Here is an 18544-nt window from a genome sequence, read left to right on the forward strand (position 1 = left end):
ATGGAACCTGACTCTGCCCCTCCATGATGCTGACTCTCCCATCGTTTACCGGCAGAGAGTTGGACCAAGCTGCCGATGCTGCCATCGAGCACAAGAATGAGAATGAGATGAACCTCGTCCTGTCCAAGTGCACCGCAGCCACCGACTCCTCAGTCGTGGAGAAGATCAACCGTGCCAAAGCTCAGACCCTGAAAAAATAATCCCTCCCGCCCTGCGCCTGGCCCCTCACAGCAGTCTGCTGGAAGCCGGCCTTCTGTATATTCCCAGGTGCTGGTGTTATAAGGACAGGAGGCCTGGAGCTTCTCACACATGCAGATCCAGCCCAGGGGCCTACCAGCATGACCTAGGGCTTTGTATTGGGGAATCTTAGGTGGCAGCGATCTCTGTACGTGGTGTGTGGTGGACTCCTGCCCTCTGGAGTTCAGGGTGCTTGGCTGGAGGTGGGAGAAGAACTTGCCTGCTATGTTATGCTGTAGCTGGCCACCCTGCTGCATCCCTGCTCATGAGTGACAGCCCACGCTGCTTCACCCCTTGGAGGAAGCTTTATCCCTGTCCTGTGCAGGTGCATGTACCATCTTCCTCCCCTGAGGCCCCCCTCTCCCTAGCAGTTCTGCCTCTCCCAGCACCACCCTTCTCCCTGCAGCAGCTTCCCTCTCAGCACAAAAGCTGTTGAAGGAGCCACTGTTCAGGTAGCACTGGGGCCTCTGGTAGAAGCAGCCTCCTCTCCAGCAGACCCAACATCCCCCATCCTGGGGGTGCAGGGAAATCGGCTCAGCTGGGTGAGCAAGGGAGGGGTTGTGGTGTCTAGTGGGGCTGCTGTGGGGGAGGAGGGGACAGTAACATCTGAAGCTGAGTGACTTGTTGTGCTGGGGCCTCTGGTGTCTGGGTTCAGGTTGGGGAAGGGGAGATGCCGTGTCACGCTGTAACCTTCACTAGTGTAAATAAATGGCTGAGATCCTCCTCCCCCCACCCCCTGCTGTGTCTGACTGCTGCTGCCCCAGGGGGAGAAGCTGGGATTTCCTAGGGCACGTGTCCCTCAGCTGCCACCTGTCCAGGGGGGCAGGATGCCTCTTCCTGCCAGGCAGCGAGTGCTGCCCTGCTGGCAGCCACCCCAGGAGCTGGGCAGGGCAAGCTGCAGCCAGGCTCCGTGGGGTGCTCCCTCTAGGGGCAGGGTGGGGAGGTGCTGGGGGGCAGCACTGTCTCCCCTGTGCAGAGCTAAGCGGGACGTTGCCCCCTGTTTCCTGGCATTAGGGCCACGCCCTTGAGGGTGGCCAGTTGCCCCTCCTCCTCCTCGATCCTGGCATGGCCCACGTGGGGGGGAGCAGCCCAACTCCCCAGTGCCCACGAGGCTGGGCCCCTGGGGGCTCGCGGGCCCCCGGACCGAGCCCCGGCCGGGCCCGGGGTCACAAACTGGGGGGGGCGGCGGAACGAGCCACAAGCACGTGGCCCGGGAACATGAGCCACAAGCACGTGGCCAGCAGTGAGCCCAGTCCAGGGAAGCTCCCAATGTGCCCGCCCTCGGACGCTACTGCCTCGACGGAGACGATCAATCGGAAGTGACGGTAAATGTGTCCCGGCCATGAAGTCGTCATTTTGCCGGAGATGCGTTGGCCTTGTGGGATTGTAAGAATGAGACGGCGATCAGCAGCGGGTCAGGGCAGTTGCCGAGTGAGACCACGCGCGGCGGGCTGGCCGGGACCGGGCCTGGGCTCGGGATGGGCCTCGGGACTCGGGCTCGGCTCCGGCTCCTCCTGAGGCGAGGGCGGTGGAGGTCGGGGGGCCAGGGAGTGCGGCTGGGTGGTGGGGAAGGGGTGAAGTCGCTTGAGGGATGGCGGGACTTGGGGGGGAGTGCGGGGAGTGGGGCGGGGGCCTGGGTGTGGGGGGAAAGGGCGTGAAGGGTGGATGGAGGGAGGTGGGTGACGGAGGGGTCAGGGGGCTGGGGGAGTGGGAGGGGAGTGGGGGCGGGGCGGAGAGGTGGCCTGAGGGCCGGAGGGAGGTGGGTGTGGGGGGAAGGGTGAAGTGGGTGGAGGTGACGGGAGGTTGGTGGCGGGATGGGGTCAGGGGCTGGGGGGGAAGGAGTGGGCAGGGGAGTGGGGGCGGGGAAGATCTGGCTGAGGGCAATGGCCCGAGGGTAGGGTTCGTGGGGTTTAGGGGACTGGGGTCGGGCTAGGGGGAGGAGTGGGCAGGGGATGAGGTCGGGGGGGGTGGGAGAGGTCAGACTGGGTGGCCAGGTGGGTCAGGACTGGGGTGGGGTGGCAGGGGGAGGGGTGGGCAGGAGGCAGTGAGGCTGGGCGTGGCTGGGGGGAGGTCTGGGGGCGTGCACGTGGTCGTCAGGGGATCTGGGTCCGGTCGGGGAGGGGGAGCAGCGGGAGGAGCGTGGGTGGGGATACGGGGAGGCGTGGGACTGGCCGAGTCTAACCTCTCTTAATTCTCTGTCCTCGCTTCCCTTATCAGGCTCTTCCGAGCCAGCGACAGGGTCGGGGGCTGGATGGACCCCTCGTGCCCCTCCGTGCCTCCGCTGCCCCCCAGCAGACACTACGAAGCCAGGTGAGAGACCCCCTCGGGGAGATGAAGTCTCCCATCCTTTTCAGCTCCCCTGGGGAAGCTGTGGGAGCAGGCGCCAGGGGAGATGCAGTGCCTGTCTCAGGGGAGATGCAGTCCCTGTCTCAGGGGAGCAGGGCTGGGCCAGGCACTGCTTGGGGGGGTTTATCAGATTCACTGCAGCTCTGCTGCCAAGTCTGGTTCCTGGCTATTCTGTTCTTATCTTATTTAGAGCCCTGTTCCGTGCTCATCACCCTAGTAGCTAAGTGCCTCCCAGTCATGGAGAGATGTGCTCACATATCCAGCATGTGGTGATTGATTTCCCAGCGGCTAGCGCGTAGGCTCTTCCATGGATTTGGTTTTCAGGGGTCTGAGTCTTTCTCTAGCAGAGTCAGATGGTGAGGGTAGCGGGTAGGTGGGTATTTTTCTGTATTCAAGGAGCAAAGATGCAGTGGAAGTAATGAAGTGCTGAGGATGCATTAAGAGGCCACAGGAAGTAACACGGAAAACAGTGTGTGGGATAAAGTGGACTCATCTGGAGAATGATGAGGCAGGGGCTGAGAGAACCATTTAGTGGCTGCTCTGTGCAATGAAGGGTAGCTATTGGTGACTGCATCTTGAGGATAGAGCTGTGATTGTGAAGGTCCTAGTGTTGCTAACTCATGGTTGTATTGTGATTCTGATAGTACCTGGTGTTTTTCTTAAAGCCCCAGCACCCGATGTCAAATGTTAGCAGCTCTCATGATGCAGAGAAGAACTTAAAATTGTGAATCCAAAATGCTCAAAATCCAGAAGGCAAAGAGAGAACCCCACGTTATTATTTAAATGTTAAAAGACCTATTTTTTTAACCCATGACTTTTTGGAACTTTGCCCTGGGCTTTTGAATGCTTGAGGCTGGCAGTATAGAAGTTCAGAGAGGATAATTACGAGTCCTGAGGTGGAGTTTACATACAGGGAGAGAGTGCAGAACCTGGGGCTGTTTAGCCTAGGAAGAAGACCTGTAGGGACTTGACTGATGGGATTTTATGACTTCTTGTGGAAGTTGGTTAGTGCCTTTTTTTTTAGCTTTGTCTCGTGGGTCACTGAATATTAATGACAGTTGAATCTAGAACAACTAGAAAGAAATTGTTTATACAGAACATAGCTAAGTAATTATAGACACACAGGGTCAATGTCCGATACTAAGGTCAGATTTTTGAAAGGGCTGGCTAAGCTTGTGACTAAGACCATTCTAGAGAAGTTTGTGCTGAAATGGAGTAAAAATCCCATGCTTCAGGATCTCAGTTGATCACTGCAGTTATAGTTATACAACAGTGGCCAGGTGCACTAAGATTTTTCATTTTCCTTTAAAGCATAGGTGTTGGCCAGTGTAGGAGTGGATGGACTAATGGTCTCCTGTGTTAAATATGGGTGCCCTGGTAGTCTTTGTCTTTCTCCATCGTGGGCTGAGGAAAAGTTTATGCAAAATCTCCATCTCAAGTGCTTGTTCTCTGACTCTTTAGCTTGTGATGCCTATTGACTGACATTAACTGTAACTGTTGTATATAAAGACACTCATTAATTTTTTATATGGGTCAATGTCCTGTAGTTTAAATTAAAGGTAAAGCTGTCTCCTGGGTACAGGGAACAAATACCATGCAACCTCTGACCCTCTGTGCTACTTTCAGGTAGCAGGCTTTGCCCTGCGCATTGGGTCTTACCTGATTTAATCCATAAGAGAGAGTTTCATGGAGGAACTGAATGTTGCTACAGAGACTCTTTGAGTCAGTTTCTTCTGGAAGATTCCTGTATTCTTCTGCATCAGAGGCCAGGTGTTTCCCAGAGACATTGACCAACAGAGAGGGTCTTAGCGCCTCCCATTCTCTCTTTGAAAGTCGTTAAGGACTCAAATCCTGGTACCAGCTCCGCCAAGGGGCTTGTTCTTGCGCATACCCGTGAGATTCAGAGAAGTTGGTAAAGGCATTGATTACCCCCAACATTTTAAGAATGGCAATTCTCATCTTGCAGTATCTGGCAGTATCGTGAGAGCCACCTCTGACTGGGTTTGCTCTCTCAGAAGAGGTGGGTGCAGTATTGCAGATAGGGAATGCGCTGTCCCACTCTCGTTGAGTGCTGTTGTGTAGGATGGTGGCAGGAGAATTAACCCCTCTCTATTTCCTGTTCCAGACAGAGAAACATGAAGGGCTGTTCAAGGTCACCATGCTACCTGGAGATGGGGTTGGCCCGGAGCTCATGCATTCTGTCAAAGAGGTGTTCAAGGTAATAGCCACTTACTCCTCATTGAGACTGAGGGGAAGACGGAGAAATGATGTAGTGGCAGGAATTGTCTTGCAAGGCAGTTGGATTGTGTATGTGACTCTTGCCATATCCAGGCGGGACTGTTATCTTCCCCTTGCTCCCAGACGGTTGTGGGTGGATAAAGCCATTTTAGTTCTTAAACCCTTTTCTGTAAGTTAACTGAAGCTCAAGTCACTTCTTCTCTTTAATGCTGAGGTAGGGTTCTAGACTGAGAATCCTGGAGGATGATGTCCCCTGTTCTCCTCAGAACAAGTTCAACATGGGTAGCAACCATGCCAAGCTTCCCACATGTACCCCAGTGTGCACCAACCCTAACCTACAAGGGCCCATTTCGAAGAGTGAGAAGATGAGTTCAGTTTCTGTGTCCCAGTCAATCCTTGTGTCTCTGATGTGACTGCCAACAAAATCTCGTACCTGCTGTGGCAGTGGGTCTGATGTGAGTGCTTGAGTCATCTGCTCCAGTTGTGTTAGGGTTTACAGTGCTGTTGTTGCTCAGATGTTTGGAGCCCTCTTAACTGTGTTTTAACCATACTACAGCCCTGCCCTGACCAAGGGAGTAGCACAGTTTGGGGACAAATTTAAAACAGTTAGACACTGGCTGTGTTACAAGACAAACCTGCTTTTAACCATGGCAGGTGCAACTGTTGTCAATGAATCTCCTGACATGGAGGTAGTTGTATAAAGTCTCATCTGAACTATACTAAGAGACTGGACTGAGCTCTGGGACCCAAGTAGTCATCAGATGGCAGAAACGTTCATTCGGAAAAATAATTTAAAATATTTCATGATTGGACACAGAAAAGAAAATGACTTAATCTCTCATAGTAGCTGTTAGGTACTGATCACCTCCCTTTGGAAAAAGGATCCAACTCCAGAGAAATGGCTCCATAATATAGGAGGTGGTTGTTATGGAAAAATTAATACACCAGGTATGTACCCAGAAAACTAGCCAGAGGACAAATAGATACTTTGGTATTTGGTTACCATTTATTAAATACTCAAAATACATTCGCTTTCTAAAAAACCAGCACACCTCTCCAGTTTTTTTGAATGCTAATATTTGATAGGCACGACTGGTTTGTTAAATATATGTAACCAGAGAATTCACTCAATTTAATAAAATTACAAGTCCTGAGTAGTGTCCAGATGCTCTCTCTCTAACACTGTAACCCCCTGTTACAGAGACCCATTGTTTGTATTTCAGTGTAATGTTTATCTAAACCAAAGTTCAGTGGTGTGATTGTCTGTCTCCTATAGTTACATGCCTAGGATTTGTAAACCTGTTAACTTCCTAAACAAAGATGTAGTTTCAAAAACAGCATTTCACTATGAATCCGGAGCTGGATTGAATAAGTGACCTAGAGATCAGAGGCTGTGATCCCATTCCTAATTCCTAAAACCATCCAGTCCCCTTCTCCTCCCAGTACACACCATCCTCAGCCTATGCTCAGAGGGGAACCAGAGACTTGACAGTGAAAGGCTCCGTATCCCAATCTCTTGATCCACCAAGTCACCAGGCTCATTTTGGCTAATACATATAAAGTGATTTAATGAACAGCCTCTGAACTCTGACCCAGCAAAGCTCTGTCTTTACATCTGTGTCTGTATTGGGCAGGCTGCTGGTGTCCCTGTGGAGTTTGACGAGCACCACCTGAGCGAAGTGCAGAACATGGCATCGGAGGAAAAACTGGATGAGGTTGTCGACTCTATGAAGGAGAGTAAAGTGGCCATTATAGGTATGGGATGGTGGCAGCTCACTGACTGCATCTCTCAGGTGTATACAGATCTTTGCCCACTCCATGCTACAGAATCTCCCCCAGGCTCCAGACCGCACTTTCAGACTGCGAGGCTTCTTGTGGACTGACAATTGGAGAAGGAAACCTGGAGCCAGTTTTCCTGATTTTTATCTCCAGCTCTGTCACTGAGTTGCTCTGTGACCTGGAGAGGCTCACTTAACTTCTGTGCCTCGGTTTCTCATCTGTAAAATGAGACTGGTACTTATCTGACCAGCTAGGGAGTCTCATGACCTTTCTGACCCTTGGATGGAATGCGTTTGGCATGTTCAGTAATAAAAAGGGGGCCCTGAGGGTTTGTGACACTTTGGTGCAGGAAGATGAGGTGCTTCTAGGGTAATCTTACTGCCTCCCCACACAAGGGGGGGGTCATGCTGCTGTCACGTGTCAAGATGGGAAGGAGCAGAAGAGCTTTTAGCTTTCTCTGCTCTGATGTGTTTCATACACCAGGTATCCCAACGCACTTTGCCCCATGCCAGCTCTGTGGTGGTAGTGCAAGGTCTGTGTAAAGCAGACTCAGCCGCCATAATGCACTTAGCAGTGGCTCATACAGTTCAGGACCACTTTATCTTACACAGTATCTTCTGTACGATCTGGAGCCCACGCTGGCGTGCAGATCTAGTACAAGGGCACTGCAGCTTGGAGTGTTAGAACCTGCTGAGGGAGTATCGGTCAGGACACCGGAATTGTGCCAGATTCTTACAAAAGTGCCTGGGGATTTCAGTCTTCTTCCCAGATGTTGCCGTAGCTGGGTAGTCGCTGTAGTAGTCTGGGAAGTCTTGTCCCTCCAGCCAGCACTCCTTGTGTCATCCTAGAGCCCTAGATTTTGAGGCCCAACAGGACCATTAAGATGATTTATGTTGGCTCTTTCATGATGCTGGGCAAAAATCTTCACCCAGTGATTCTTACATAGAGCACCTTAGGGCTCAGCTTTAAACATAAACCTTTTAGAACGAGAGCCAATCTCTATGTAAAGACTTCAAGTGATGGAGGATTCACCACATCCATTGGTGAGCTGTTCCAAAGGGTAATTACCCTGACTGCAAAAAAACTGCATCTTATTTTCAGCTTGAATTTGTTTAGTTCCAACTTCCAAGCATTAGATCTTGTTCTACCTTTGTTTGCTAGATAAAGAGCCCGCTAGTATCTGATGTCTTCTCCATGCATAAGTACTTATAGACGGAGATCAATCAAAAAAAATTATTAAAAATTATTACATTTGCCTCTTAATCTTGTCTTCAGTAAATTAAATAGATTCAGCTTCTAAATATCCCATAGAACTCTTTGCCAATGGATGATGTGAAGGCCAAGAGTATAACAGGGTTAAAAAAAGAACTAGATACATTTGTGGAGGATAGGTCCATTAATAGCTATTAGCCAGGATGGTAGGGATGGTGTCCCTAGTCTCTGTTTGCCAGAAGCTGTGACTGAGTGACAGGGGATGGATCACTGGATGATTCCCTGTTCTGTTCATTCCCTCTGGGGCCCCTGGCGCTGGCCACTGTCGGCAGACAGGATACTGGGCTGGATGGACCTTTGGTCTGACCCAGTCTGGCCGTTCTTATGTTATCCTGACCACGCATAAGTTCAGATTCTGCTGTGAGACTGGCTCACATAATATGTGGCCCAGAGGTACCAAGGGGCCGGACTCCAGTGAGCTCTGTACATGTGCAGCACTGTAAGCTCCTTACGCAAGGGTAGAAACAAAATCCCCTTTCATCCCCCCATGTCCTGTGCTGTGGGGTTCCGAGGGTTTCTAGTAGCTGGTAGTTGATTTTGTACATGTGCTTTCCACTAGTTCTGCTGACATTTCTGTCATCACAGGAAAGATCCACACTCCCATGGAGTACAAAGGAGAACTGGCTTCCTATGACATGAGGCTCCGGTATGTTTCTGCCTTGCATGTTCAAAGCCCCTGCACGTCAACAGAAGTCAGTAAGAAATCTCCTACCGCAATGAGCTATTCAGGGTGTTCTGGACCCTCATTTATGAATGACATTTAGGAACTAAGCCCAGGGCAGGGGTGAAGCTCATGGGTTATCAGAGTACAAAAAGGCATCAGCAAAATCTTTTTGTTTTTCTTACTCATGATCTGTTGACTCTGCTTCCTGCCATGTCTTGGAGATCCTCCAGGAAAAGTTGGTAGGTGGGGTTTGGGATGGTGGTTTATGGACATGTCTCACAGAGGGCCCAAGAGGCCTCACTGGAGAAGGGAAATGGAATTAGCAAGGGGGGCTAGGCTTGTATGGAAGAGTCTCTCTTTAAAATTCTGATCAAGACAGGTCTGTACCATCACACGGGGTTTATTGCTGGCCTGGAGGTGGGAAGAACTCTCCTGATCCCGATGTTCCTCTCACAGGCGCAAATTAGACCTGTTCGCCAATGTTGTCCATGTGAACAGTTTACCTGGTTTTAAAACACGACACAACAACTTGGATCTTGTGATCATCCGGGAGCAGACAGAGGGGGAGTACAGCTCTCTGGAACATGAGGTAGGGAAGCCTCTGTCCTGCACCCCATTCCTTTCTGTGCCATATGGGGAGGCCAGTTCTGGGCCTTGTATCTAGTACTTCCCTGCATTAGACCGTGGTGAGTGTCGCTGCCCTTGTGGCCTTGTCCTCACAGAGTTTGGCTCGCACCCTTCTTGAGTGGTGGCACTAGGAGCGTGGGGATATGGGAAGAGTCATCCTGGGTGATGTGCGTGTTTGGAGGGATGAACTGAAGAGGAGAAGGTGCTTGTAACTAGACTGTGTGACAGCCAAGGGGCTGAAGAGGGACTAGAACTATCTGTGAGGACTGGAAGCGTGTAAAGCCCAAGAAGGAAGCGGGATCAGTGTGGGACAGGAGCTGTAACCAGGCGTGGTGGCATGACTCCAAGGAAAGGAAGAAGGCCAGGGACTGGGAGAAGCTTCCTGCCAGCGTTTGGCTGGAGAATGGTCTCCCAAGGAGAAGTGGTGCTTTGGGTACATACTAGTCTGGTCAGAGCCCCAGAGAAATGACTTTCGGGGCCAATTCCGTAGTGATGCTTGAGGAGATGGGCTGTCTTGAGTCCCTCGGGGCCCTCTCCCTGTGGTGTCACATGTTTGCTCAAGGGGATGCATTACATCTCTTCCTCTACTTTGGGGAGTTAAACTCCACTTCCCTTGGAGCCTGAGCCCAGTGTCAGTCCAGGAGCGATAGCTGCAGCCCAGTGCCATGCAGGCTGGCGGGGCTGAGTGGGATCTCCTTGTTGGGTGTGCTCTGCCAGCTGTGGTAGAGCACGGGGTTGTGTGGGACCTGGTCGAGCACAGCCAGAGACGCTAATGTGTTTCCGTCAATGTTCAGAGCGTGAAGGGAGTCATTGAGTGCCTGAAGATCATCACCCGGGACAAGTCGCAGCGCATCGCCAAATTCGCCTTCGACTACGCCACCAAGAAAGGGCGTTCAAAGGTCACAGCAGTGCACAAAGCCAACATCATGTGAGTGCGATGAGATGGCTCAGATAGCACAAGGATCAAAGTGGGGTGTCTAGCAGTTATGGGATACACAGCAGCTGTCACCCAGTGCCCTTGGGCATAGGTCTTTGAAGTCCCCTCTCTGTCTCCTGGAAGAACCTTTCAGTGCAGCCCAGAGTTGAGTGATGTTGACGCTTCCTTGGCGTTAATGCTCTTTGCATGTGCTTAAAACAACAGCATGGGAGTGACTGAGAGCCCAGCAGGGTGAGACAGTTGGGCCTGGCCGTGTGTCTGCAGGGTGTTGACGGGGAGGGTGAGATGCTTGTTTGCTCTCTGCGTGAAATTCTGGCCTCATTGAATTCAGTGGCAGAACTCCCACTGACTTCACCTCTGTCTGTCATATGTACATCTACGTTGGTGCGTCTCTGAGCTGTTCTGGGTTCAGTTCAGACTGAGAGCATTTTGAAAGGAATGGTCAGAAAGCTTGTTGGTTGGCTGAGTCCGCTTTCACGCCCCTGCTCTCCCTGCAGGGGATGCTGGGGCAGCGTTAAAATGAATGTCTGTCACTTTCTTTTTCTCAGGAAGCTGGGGGATGGGCTCTTCCTCCAGTGCTGTGAAGAGGTGGCAGAATTATATCCCAAGATCAAATTCTACACCATGATAATTGACAATTGCTGCATGCAGGTGAGAATGGCTTGCAGTCCTGTCCCCCAGTTCACCCCTCTGGTGTTGATGATCTGTAAAGAACCTAGCTTGGTAGCCAGTGTAGATTGCCACGTATTCGCAGGGGCGAAAGGAAATGCAGGCCTGTTATTTACCAGGCTGCACGTGGCAACAGACTATATAGGTAAGAGATGCAAGGAGAGTATGGGTCACGAGGCAGACTGCACACACACACACACACACAACTAAAATCAATCAATTTAAAATTTTATTGGGGATAGTTACAAGGGGTAAGAGAGCAGCTTATGATTAGCTAATAGAGTTAACAAAACCTAAAACACACAATGCCTAAAATATCTACTAACAATATTTACAAACAAAATGCAGCATTTAGTAATAACTGATACTTACAAATACAAACCAACACATCACGACCGGCAAACGTAGAAGCTCTATTTGAAACACGTGAGCTGAGAGAGAGGCTTCGAGGTGATCAGGCTCGGTTACGGCATACACGGCATACACGGGATACACGGGACACGTTTTCTCCTCTCTCTGCCTGCACATGGCAGGGCAACACCTAAAGTACTCACTATGACATCACAGAAGTGTCATAGGGGACGGGGCCCAAAACCTGTGTGTGTTCGTTTCTGATTGGCACAAGCAATGTTTACACCAAGTAGGGGAGCAGGTGCCAAAAAGTCTGGCTTCGCCCCCAAAAGGTGAGGTAATGCATATTGTTGTAGAATGCGTTCAACACTGAATGACAAAAGAAGAGGCCAGGGCAATACCGGTATGGCAAGTTCTACAGGATGCAGACAGGAACTCATCTTAACAGCCAGCAAGCTCAGGTGCCACTTAGAATGCTGTCCATGACCTGCTTTGTGAGGGATGCAGTGTTAACTGGGCTGTCGTATCACTTTGTATTGTGTCCTGTGTCGTGCACATGGACATGCAGTGCCTTCCTTTCAGGGCTATGCCAGGAGCTGTAGGTGCCCAGCACCTCTGGTAATCAGCCCTGTCTTGCAGAATTTGGCTTCCTGCAGGAGTTATCCTGACAGATGAGTAAATTCTCTGTTTCACCATCAGTCCCCCCCATGAAAACTTGGTGGTACCCAGGGTTTCCAGACTGGTACTTTGCAGTGACAATTTTGCCAGATTTCTCTAATTTTCTGTCTGAGAGCACGTAGGATCTCAGCCCTGGCGGTGGGATGTATGGGTGGGTGGCTTTATTTCAGTAATATTCCCAATGCCTCTTGGTCCTCAGCTGCTGGGTCTCTGGGAGCAGCCACCCATCTTGCTTCTGTCCTGGGAACTCTTGAGGCAGCTACATTGTCATCTCAGTTCTCTCAGCCCAGTGCGGCTGCTGAACCTGGGTGTGTCCCAAGAAGATGGTTTGCCTGTTAATTCACAGGTGCTAATCTGTGAATGTCATTGCTTGGGCCCCTTGTTGGCCAGTCTAGGGCATGGTGAGATCTGCCCTTTGGGGTGACCCATCAGCACTGGGGTGCCCTGAAGGCCCTGAAGTGCTGCAGAGTACACTAGCCCATGCTGATTTGTAGAGGGGAGGGAATGGTCTCATGCACATCCGCTTCTGTTCCCCTCTGCCTAGCTGGTGCAGAACCCCCACCAGTTCGATGTCCTGGTCATGCCAAACCTGTATGGAAACATCATTGATAATCTGGCTGCTGGCTTGGTGGGAGGCGCCGGCGTGGTTCCCGGAGAGAGTTACAGTGCTGAGTATGCAGTGTTTGAGATGGTAAGGGACCCAGCTGTGCCACGGCTTCAGTGTTCCACTTGGGTGACTTCCCTTGTTCATCCCCTCTCCATCACATAGCAGCTTGGTACCCTAGCTTCTGTCGTCTTCCCTGTCTCCTGCCACGGGGCCGGCAGATCCAGAGAGCCCTGCCCAGGATGGGGCTGGACACCCCCCACTCTACCCCATGGCAGCAGTGTAGAACATGGTCTGATTGTGGTTCTCTTCACGCAGGGTGCCCGCCATCCCTTTGCCCAGGCCGTGGGCAGGAACATTGCCAATCCGACTGCCATGCTGCTCTCCGCCGCCAACATGCTGCGGCATCTCAAGTAGGTGCTTGTTCTCAGATGTGTGCGCATGCTGCATTACACGTGTGCAGGTTTAGGGGGCATGCCGGCCTCTCGGTGGGCAAGCCAGGGGGGCGGGGGCCTGGCTGGAGCTGAAATATTCGTTCTTTTTGCTAGCTTGGAATATCACTCCAATGTGATCTCCGATGCGGTGAAGAGGGTGATTAAAGTCGGTAAAGTGAGTACTGGGCAGCCTGAGCCCTTACCTCTTGCCTGTCCAGCTCCAGATCTCCCAGAGTATCTGCTTCCTTTCTGGTGCCTGATGGCTGGGACTTCTCTCTGGCTCCTGTCCCTGGGGAGGAGGGGAGCAGCGCACTGGGTTGAGTCTGTAGGGGGATTCCTTAGCCCGGAACTGGCCTTGCATAGTGGGGGGGGCCTTACTGCACCAGAGCAGACTGATTTGCAGGCCCTGTCACGCTTGTCTCTGGGTCATTGTTACCTGCACCACACTGAGTTCCTGTTGTGACGGCGGTGGAGGTGTTTGGGCCCCTCCCCAAGGAGTTCTTGGGTAGAGTTCTCTCTCCTCAGGAGAAATCAGATCCCCAGGCAGAGGTCACTGTCTCACCATCTCCATGGCCAGGTTATCAAAGCTTCCACTGAGCCAGGCCAACCAACTCGTCTGAGCTGTCCATGTTTGTAGAACAGGACGCAGTTTGTAGAGGCTGCTGTTTAGTGTCTCGCTCCCTGCTCGTCCTCACACCTGAGGCTAGTCCGTGCTGGTTGTGGGGGGCTTGGTGTGCTTTAGCGTCTATTCCAGTTTGCAGCAGGGCTGCAGGGGGAGTGCAGGAGGTTTTCAGAAGGAGGATCAGGAGCTGGGGGAAGCTGCTTTGCTGTCATGATGTTTCCTGTCCCATCTTGTGTTCGTTTCCCTGGGTTCACATCCACATTTCTCCCTTTTTGTTTCTCCCCCTCCCTGTGTTGGATTTTTAGGTTCGGACGCGGGACATGGGCGGTTACTCCACCACCTCGGACTTCATCAAGTCTGTGACTGACAACCTGCACCCACACTATGGTGTCTAGGTTCCCACCGGAGTGTGGGAGTTCCTTTGACTTCACTTTGTTCTCCAGCACCCATTTCTAGTGTACAAACCGAATGGACCTTTCTTGCCCTGCTCCCACCCCTAGGGGAGAACCTGAATCATGTCACCCACTCTTAGGCTGCCGGAGCCAGCCTGCCCGCCTGAAACCGCAACCCAAAGAGGGAAGGGACTTGCCTCTCCCCTAGCCCAGTTATCTGTTACCAGCCTCAATCATGGTCAGATGGTCACCACAAAGAGACGTGGTCTGAGTGCCTGGGGTCTGATCCTGGCTCTCCCACTGGTTCATTGTGCAGCCTGGGCCAAGCCAGTTCACCTCTCTCAGCTTCCCTCTCTGTGCAGTAGGGACAGTGCACAGGAGTTCAGGGTCAGCTGGTTCACATTTGTACCATGCTTTGCAGCTGAGAGAGGACAAAGCCTAAATATTCCACTGCTGCTCCAGCTAAGGCCCCCCTGCAGTGTGGCTGACTGGGGTTGTCACATCCAGGTGGTCTTGTCTTGTCCCTGACGGCAGATGCTCTTGCAGCAGCAAACTCCAGAGGGGCCATAGGTTGGGCCTACCCAGGGTGGAGACCCCTCTCCACAAAGTGACAAATGAAGTCTAGTATTGGCCTGGAGTGAAGCAGAATTTTATCCCTGTTAATCTGAACAGTGGAAAAATAGGAAATTTCACTGTGTGTGTGGGGGGGTGGAGCTTTTAACTCCCTATGTCCTTCTAACTTCATCTCCCTCTCAAGGGAAGATGCTTTCCCCACTCGGTTAGCAATAAAATTCAGCACTGGCTTTGGACAGAAGACTTAAGCACTGAGCAGAACTAGAGGGCAGCAGCCCTGGCCCGTTCCTCCCAGATCAGAATGGCACCCACCAGGCAGGCTGGCGCTCCAGGAGACATTGATCTTCCCAGCTGACGCAGACCATCCTTGGGGCTGGGTCTGTACCTCCAGGCTGCTGTCCTGCCAACCAACCTCCCTGACGAAGCTCAGGCCCTTCCTCAGGCTGGCTGCTGGGCAGTGCTCTAGGCCAGTTCGCGTGCCCCCGTCTGGTGTGCTTCAGAGCAGAATGCAGTCCCAATTACTGTAGCATCGTCCTGCCTGTTGTGCACACTGCCGCCCAGCATCGTTCATTGCAACTCAGCGCGTGCTGAGCAGCCTGTCCCCTTGCATTCAGATGGGGCTAAGCCTTGGGGTGCACCTGGGAGAGGCAGGGGGGTTAGGAAGAGCACGGGGCTGTGCAGTGACTTGTTGCATTCCCCAAGAGAGCAGAACAGCTGCTCTAGCCAGACCTCTAAGGAAGAAAAGGCCAGGCTGCATCAGAAGGGAGGGCCTTCCTCGGCTGCACATTTAAAATGTGGTGTGAATGATGCGCTTGCCGCTTTGCATGCATGGTGTGCACTGGTGTCATTGACGCCGGATGCCAGCACCTCTCCGTGCAGGCAGTTGTGCTCAGAAAACACACTCATGAGTGCACGTGCGCTAGTGGGAGCTTCTGAAACACTGGTCCTAACCAGGAGGTCTGGCTTTGGAGGGGTAAGGGACCAAGACTTCTTCCCTGGGTGGAATTCCAGCTAGGCCAGGGTAGGGTCTGGCTGTGGTGGGAGACCCAAAGGACCCTAACAGCAAGGCTGCAGGTAGCTTGTAGGTGATGGATTAGGCAGGCAGGGCTGTCTCAGGCATACACCTCTCTCTGGCCCCTATGCGCTGCTGGGCCGCTGCCATGCAGGCTGGGAGCTCACTTCAGGAAATGCAGGATGTGTTTATTGGGCTTTGTAGTAATGCTCATGACTAAATTGTCAAACTCGCCCCTCCCTCTTCTCAGGTGCTGCTTGAGTTCTAGTTGCAGCCCTGGATGTGGGGCTCTCCCCAGCATGTTAGTGGGCCTGGCAAGAGGCACCCTCCTCCCTTGGCCCTGACCTGGTAGGCCAGAGCAGGAGCCAGATTGCTCCAGAGTGAGAACCTAGCCATGTTGAGCCCTGAGGGAGGGAGGGAGTCAGCCCCAGCAGGAGAGCAGCTCCGCAGCGGTGCTTTTTTCCTGTTGGCTGGAGCCGTGGAAGTGAAAGCATTGCCTCCGGGAGCCGGACAAGGGTGCAGTACCCAAGCCTGGGTCTCTGTGTGGGTCATAGGGATTGGCCCAATACCTCTGCTAGATGTAGTGATTCCTGCTGAGAACCTGGGGAAGTCTGGTGCCGTGGGAGCTGGAGAGCCTGGTACGCTCCATCCCTGGAGTTCTGTGCCTGCCATTTAGCAAGTGTGCAATGTGTGTGCAGGTGTCGAACACGTGCCTAGGACCCTGGTTACAGACCAGAGCCCCAACCTGCCTGGTGCTGTACACAGAACAAAAAGATGGTTCCTGCGCATTTAAGACCAGGCAGGAGGGGAATGCAAGAAACCAAAGAGAGTATCGATAGGCCATGGTATCAGCGCCCCAGCAGCCTAACCAGCGTCATGGGAGTTCTTTTGCTGGTGTCCCGTCAAAGGAGAGAGGTGGAGGAGGATGAGGTGGTTTTGTGGCTGTTTACAGGGACCTCCTAAGGGGGCAGTGTGACGATGTGGTTCTGGTGGGACCCAGCTGAGAGTGCCAATTCAGGACCAATTGCTCAGACAGGGCAGTCACAGCCCAAGGCTGGGGTTTTTCCACCGCTAAGGCAAACCAAACCAGCCAGACAAAAAGGACTTCAGTTTTACCCACGGTCACAATCACCAGCAATCCATTGCACTCCAGTCCCAGTATCTCCCAAGTGGCATCCCATCCGGATGAATGGTATGGAAAAACCCAGTAAAGAAAACGTTCCGTCATCGCACGACCAAGCTTCGAACCCAGGTACATTAACATAATCTTGACAATCACAACTGTTGCCAGTCTTGAACTAAATTAAGTCATTGTCATAACAGAAAAAGTAGAGGTGAGAGTAGATTGGTTACACTGAATCAATTCATACAGTAATGGCAATCCTTATTCATAGGCTGAAGTAGATAAACTGCAGGTGTATCATTTAGTTCTGGGACACATCCCACTTGGGGTCATTCAGCCCTTGAGTAAGGCTTCACTGCCAGCAATCCTCCAGATTAAAGCAGGGATTGAAGACAAATGGAAGAGAGACTCTGCCTTTATAGGCTTGTCCAGCGTAACGAACCTGCTTGTCCTAACTGTGGAAAGTTCAGCGAAAGGAGGATATTTGCGATGCCAGTTCTGGCCACCCTGCTGTTCACAAGGCGTATTTGCTCCTACTCATGGGTCGTTGTGTAGTGATTCTTTGGGCCATCAAGAGTAAGCTGAGCTGGACACAACTAGTCTAGGTGTCACTCAAACTCAGTCCAATTTTAAACATTCACAGTACACACCTATTCATAACTTCAACTACAAATATACAGACACACGACGATATACATACCGTCTTCTTAGACACCTTATATGACCCCCTTTACATAAGATTTGGTGCCACTACAGAACCTTGGTTGCAACCCATGTTCTATATGGTCCCAATTTATATCAATAACGTCACAGGCAGCAAAAGAGACAGCAGCCTGGGGCTCCTTTGAAAATGTAGCATTGGGTGATGGAGGCTGAGCTCATGGGCTGAGTGGTGGCAGGAGCTGATAGATGGGGTGAGGACAGGCTGAGAAGGGATTTGATGTGCCAGGGGAAGTGTACGGCAGCCTAGGAAAATGAGCCCTAGCAGCACTCTGTATGGGTCGAGGTGGGGCAAGAGGGCATGGGGGGAGGCTGGAGAGAAGGGCCTGGCAGTGAGCGAGAGCATGAGCTGGGGTGGGAATGGCAGAGGAAGGCTGAGGGCGGACAGCAGATGGCATCAGCAGGGAAGAGAGAAGAAGCAGGAGTGGGAGAAAAGCCTCAACCCCCCCCCCATACACACACAGTCTGCCCCAGGTCAGGGAGCCCACTGCAGAGGCGGCGTCAGCCAGAGGGACCCAGGTGTCCTGTGCTCCAGGCCTGCTTCCCACGCAGCAGCTTTGCCCAGGGTGGGGTGGGTGGGCACAATGAGCCTGTTCAGGCTCTGGGGGACCAGGGCTACTGCCAGTCAAAGCAGGAGGTGTCAGCTACATATATGTATATATATATATATATATATGTGTACATACACACCCTCTCTCTCTGTCTCACCAGCTGCTGGGCTCCCCTCACATCTCTCCATTACCTTCTGTAGCCCAGTGATGGTGGATGTCAGTCAGCCTGCAAAGCCTGTGCATTTCCCATACCAGTGAGCTGAGGCAGCGCGAATTGCTGAGTAGTTCAAAGTGATTGTAACTGGCCCTCTTAAAGAGTTCGTACCAGCCCCTCAGGGTGCAGCTTAGCCAGGAGGCTGGTGCCCAGAGATGGGTTAGGTGGGATCCGAATGAGTGAGCAGACACTAGCACACCCCCTAGGCCTGCCCAGCCACCCTCCCAGGGCCAGTGGGTTTCTGTCCAGCCTGGTTTCCAGTCGCCAGCAATGTGGCTTGTCTCTCTTCTCACTCCCACAGGCAGGAAAAGTTACTCCTAGTCTCAACTGTCCCCTTCAGCCCATCCCATTCCTCTCCCTGGGAATATGTCACCTCCCTGCCCGATTGGGGGTTCCCCATCATCGTGGCTCAGTGGGCACTCAGGCCTGGTGTGACTACTCTGCTCAGGGGCGTGACAGCCACACTCCCTGCATGAGGCTGTTACAGTGACCTAAGCGCCC

At 52.3% G+C, this 18544-nt stretch overlaps 2 protein-coding genes across 2 annotated transcripts in view; both read left to right on the forward strand.

Annotated features, from left to right (window-relative positions):
* The window catches only part of VPS16 (VPS16 core subunit of CORVET and HOPS complexes), a 33263-nt gene extending 32303 nt beyond the window's left edge, over positions 1-960 (forward strand). The window contains exon 25 of the mRNA XM_075066760.1: positions 56-960. Coding sequence (XP_074922861.1) covers positions 56-200 — 145 coding nt within the window. The 3' untranslated portion in view covers positions 201-960. The remainder of the gene's footprint in view (positions 1-55) is intronic.
* Positions 961-1602: 642 nt separating this feature from the next.
* Positions 1603-15669, forward strand: IDH3B (isocitrate dehydrogenase (NAD(+)) 3 non-catalytic subunit beta). Its single transcript, XM_075066731.1, has 12 exons — positions 1603-1668; positions 2455-2547; positions 4709-4801; positions 6456-6576; positions 8458-8518; positions 8993-9125; positions 9958-10091; positions 10649-10751; positions 12343-12489; positions 12721-12815; positions 12951-13011; positions 13764-15669. The coding sequence occupies exons 1-12, from the start codon at positions 1603-1605 to the stop codon at positions 13851-13853; spliced, it is 1197 nt and encodes a 398-aa protein (XP_074922832.1). The 3' UTR covers positions 13854-15669.
* Positions 15670-18544: the final 2875 nt, after the last annotated feature.

The sequence above is a fragment of the Chelonoidis abingdonii genome, chromosome 5, assembly GCF_003597395.2.
Source record: "Chelonoidis abingdonii isolate Lonesome George chromosome 5, CheloAbing_2.0, whole genome shotgun sequence".
Taxonomy (NCBI): Eukaryota; Metazoa; Chordata; order Testudines; family Testudinidae; genus Chelonoidis; species Chelonoidis abingdonii.

What these genes read in the sequence shown, in the direction of transcription:
- IDH3B (XM_075066731.1), top strand. Translation starts at nt 1,603, where the DNA reads ATGCGTTGGCCTTGTGGGATTGTAAGAATGAGACGGCGATCAGCAGCG. An exon ending in CTGTCAAAGAGGTGTTCAAG is followed by an intron (nt 4,802 to 6,455) that starts GTAATAGCCACT and finishes TGTATTGGGCAG; the next exon opens with GCTGCTGGTGTCCCTGTGGA. An exon ending in GGGTGATTAAAGTCGGTAAA is followed by an intron (nt 13,012 to 13,763) that starts GTGAGTACTGGG and finishes TTGGATTTTTAG; the next exon opens with GTTCGGACGCGGGACATGGG.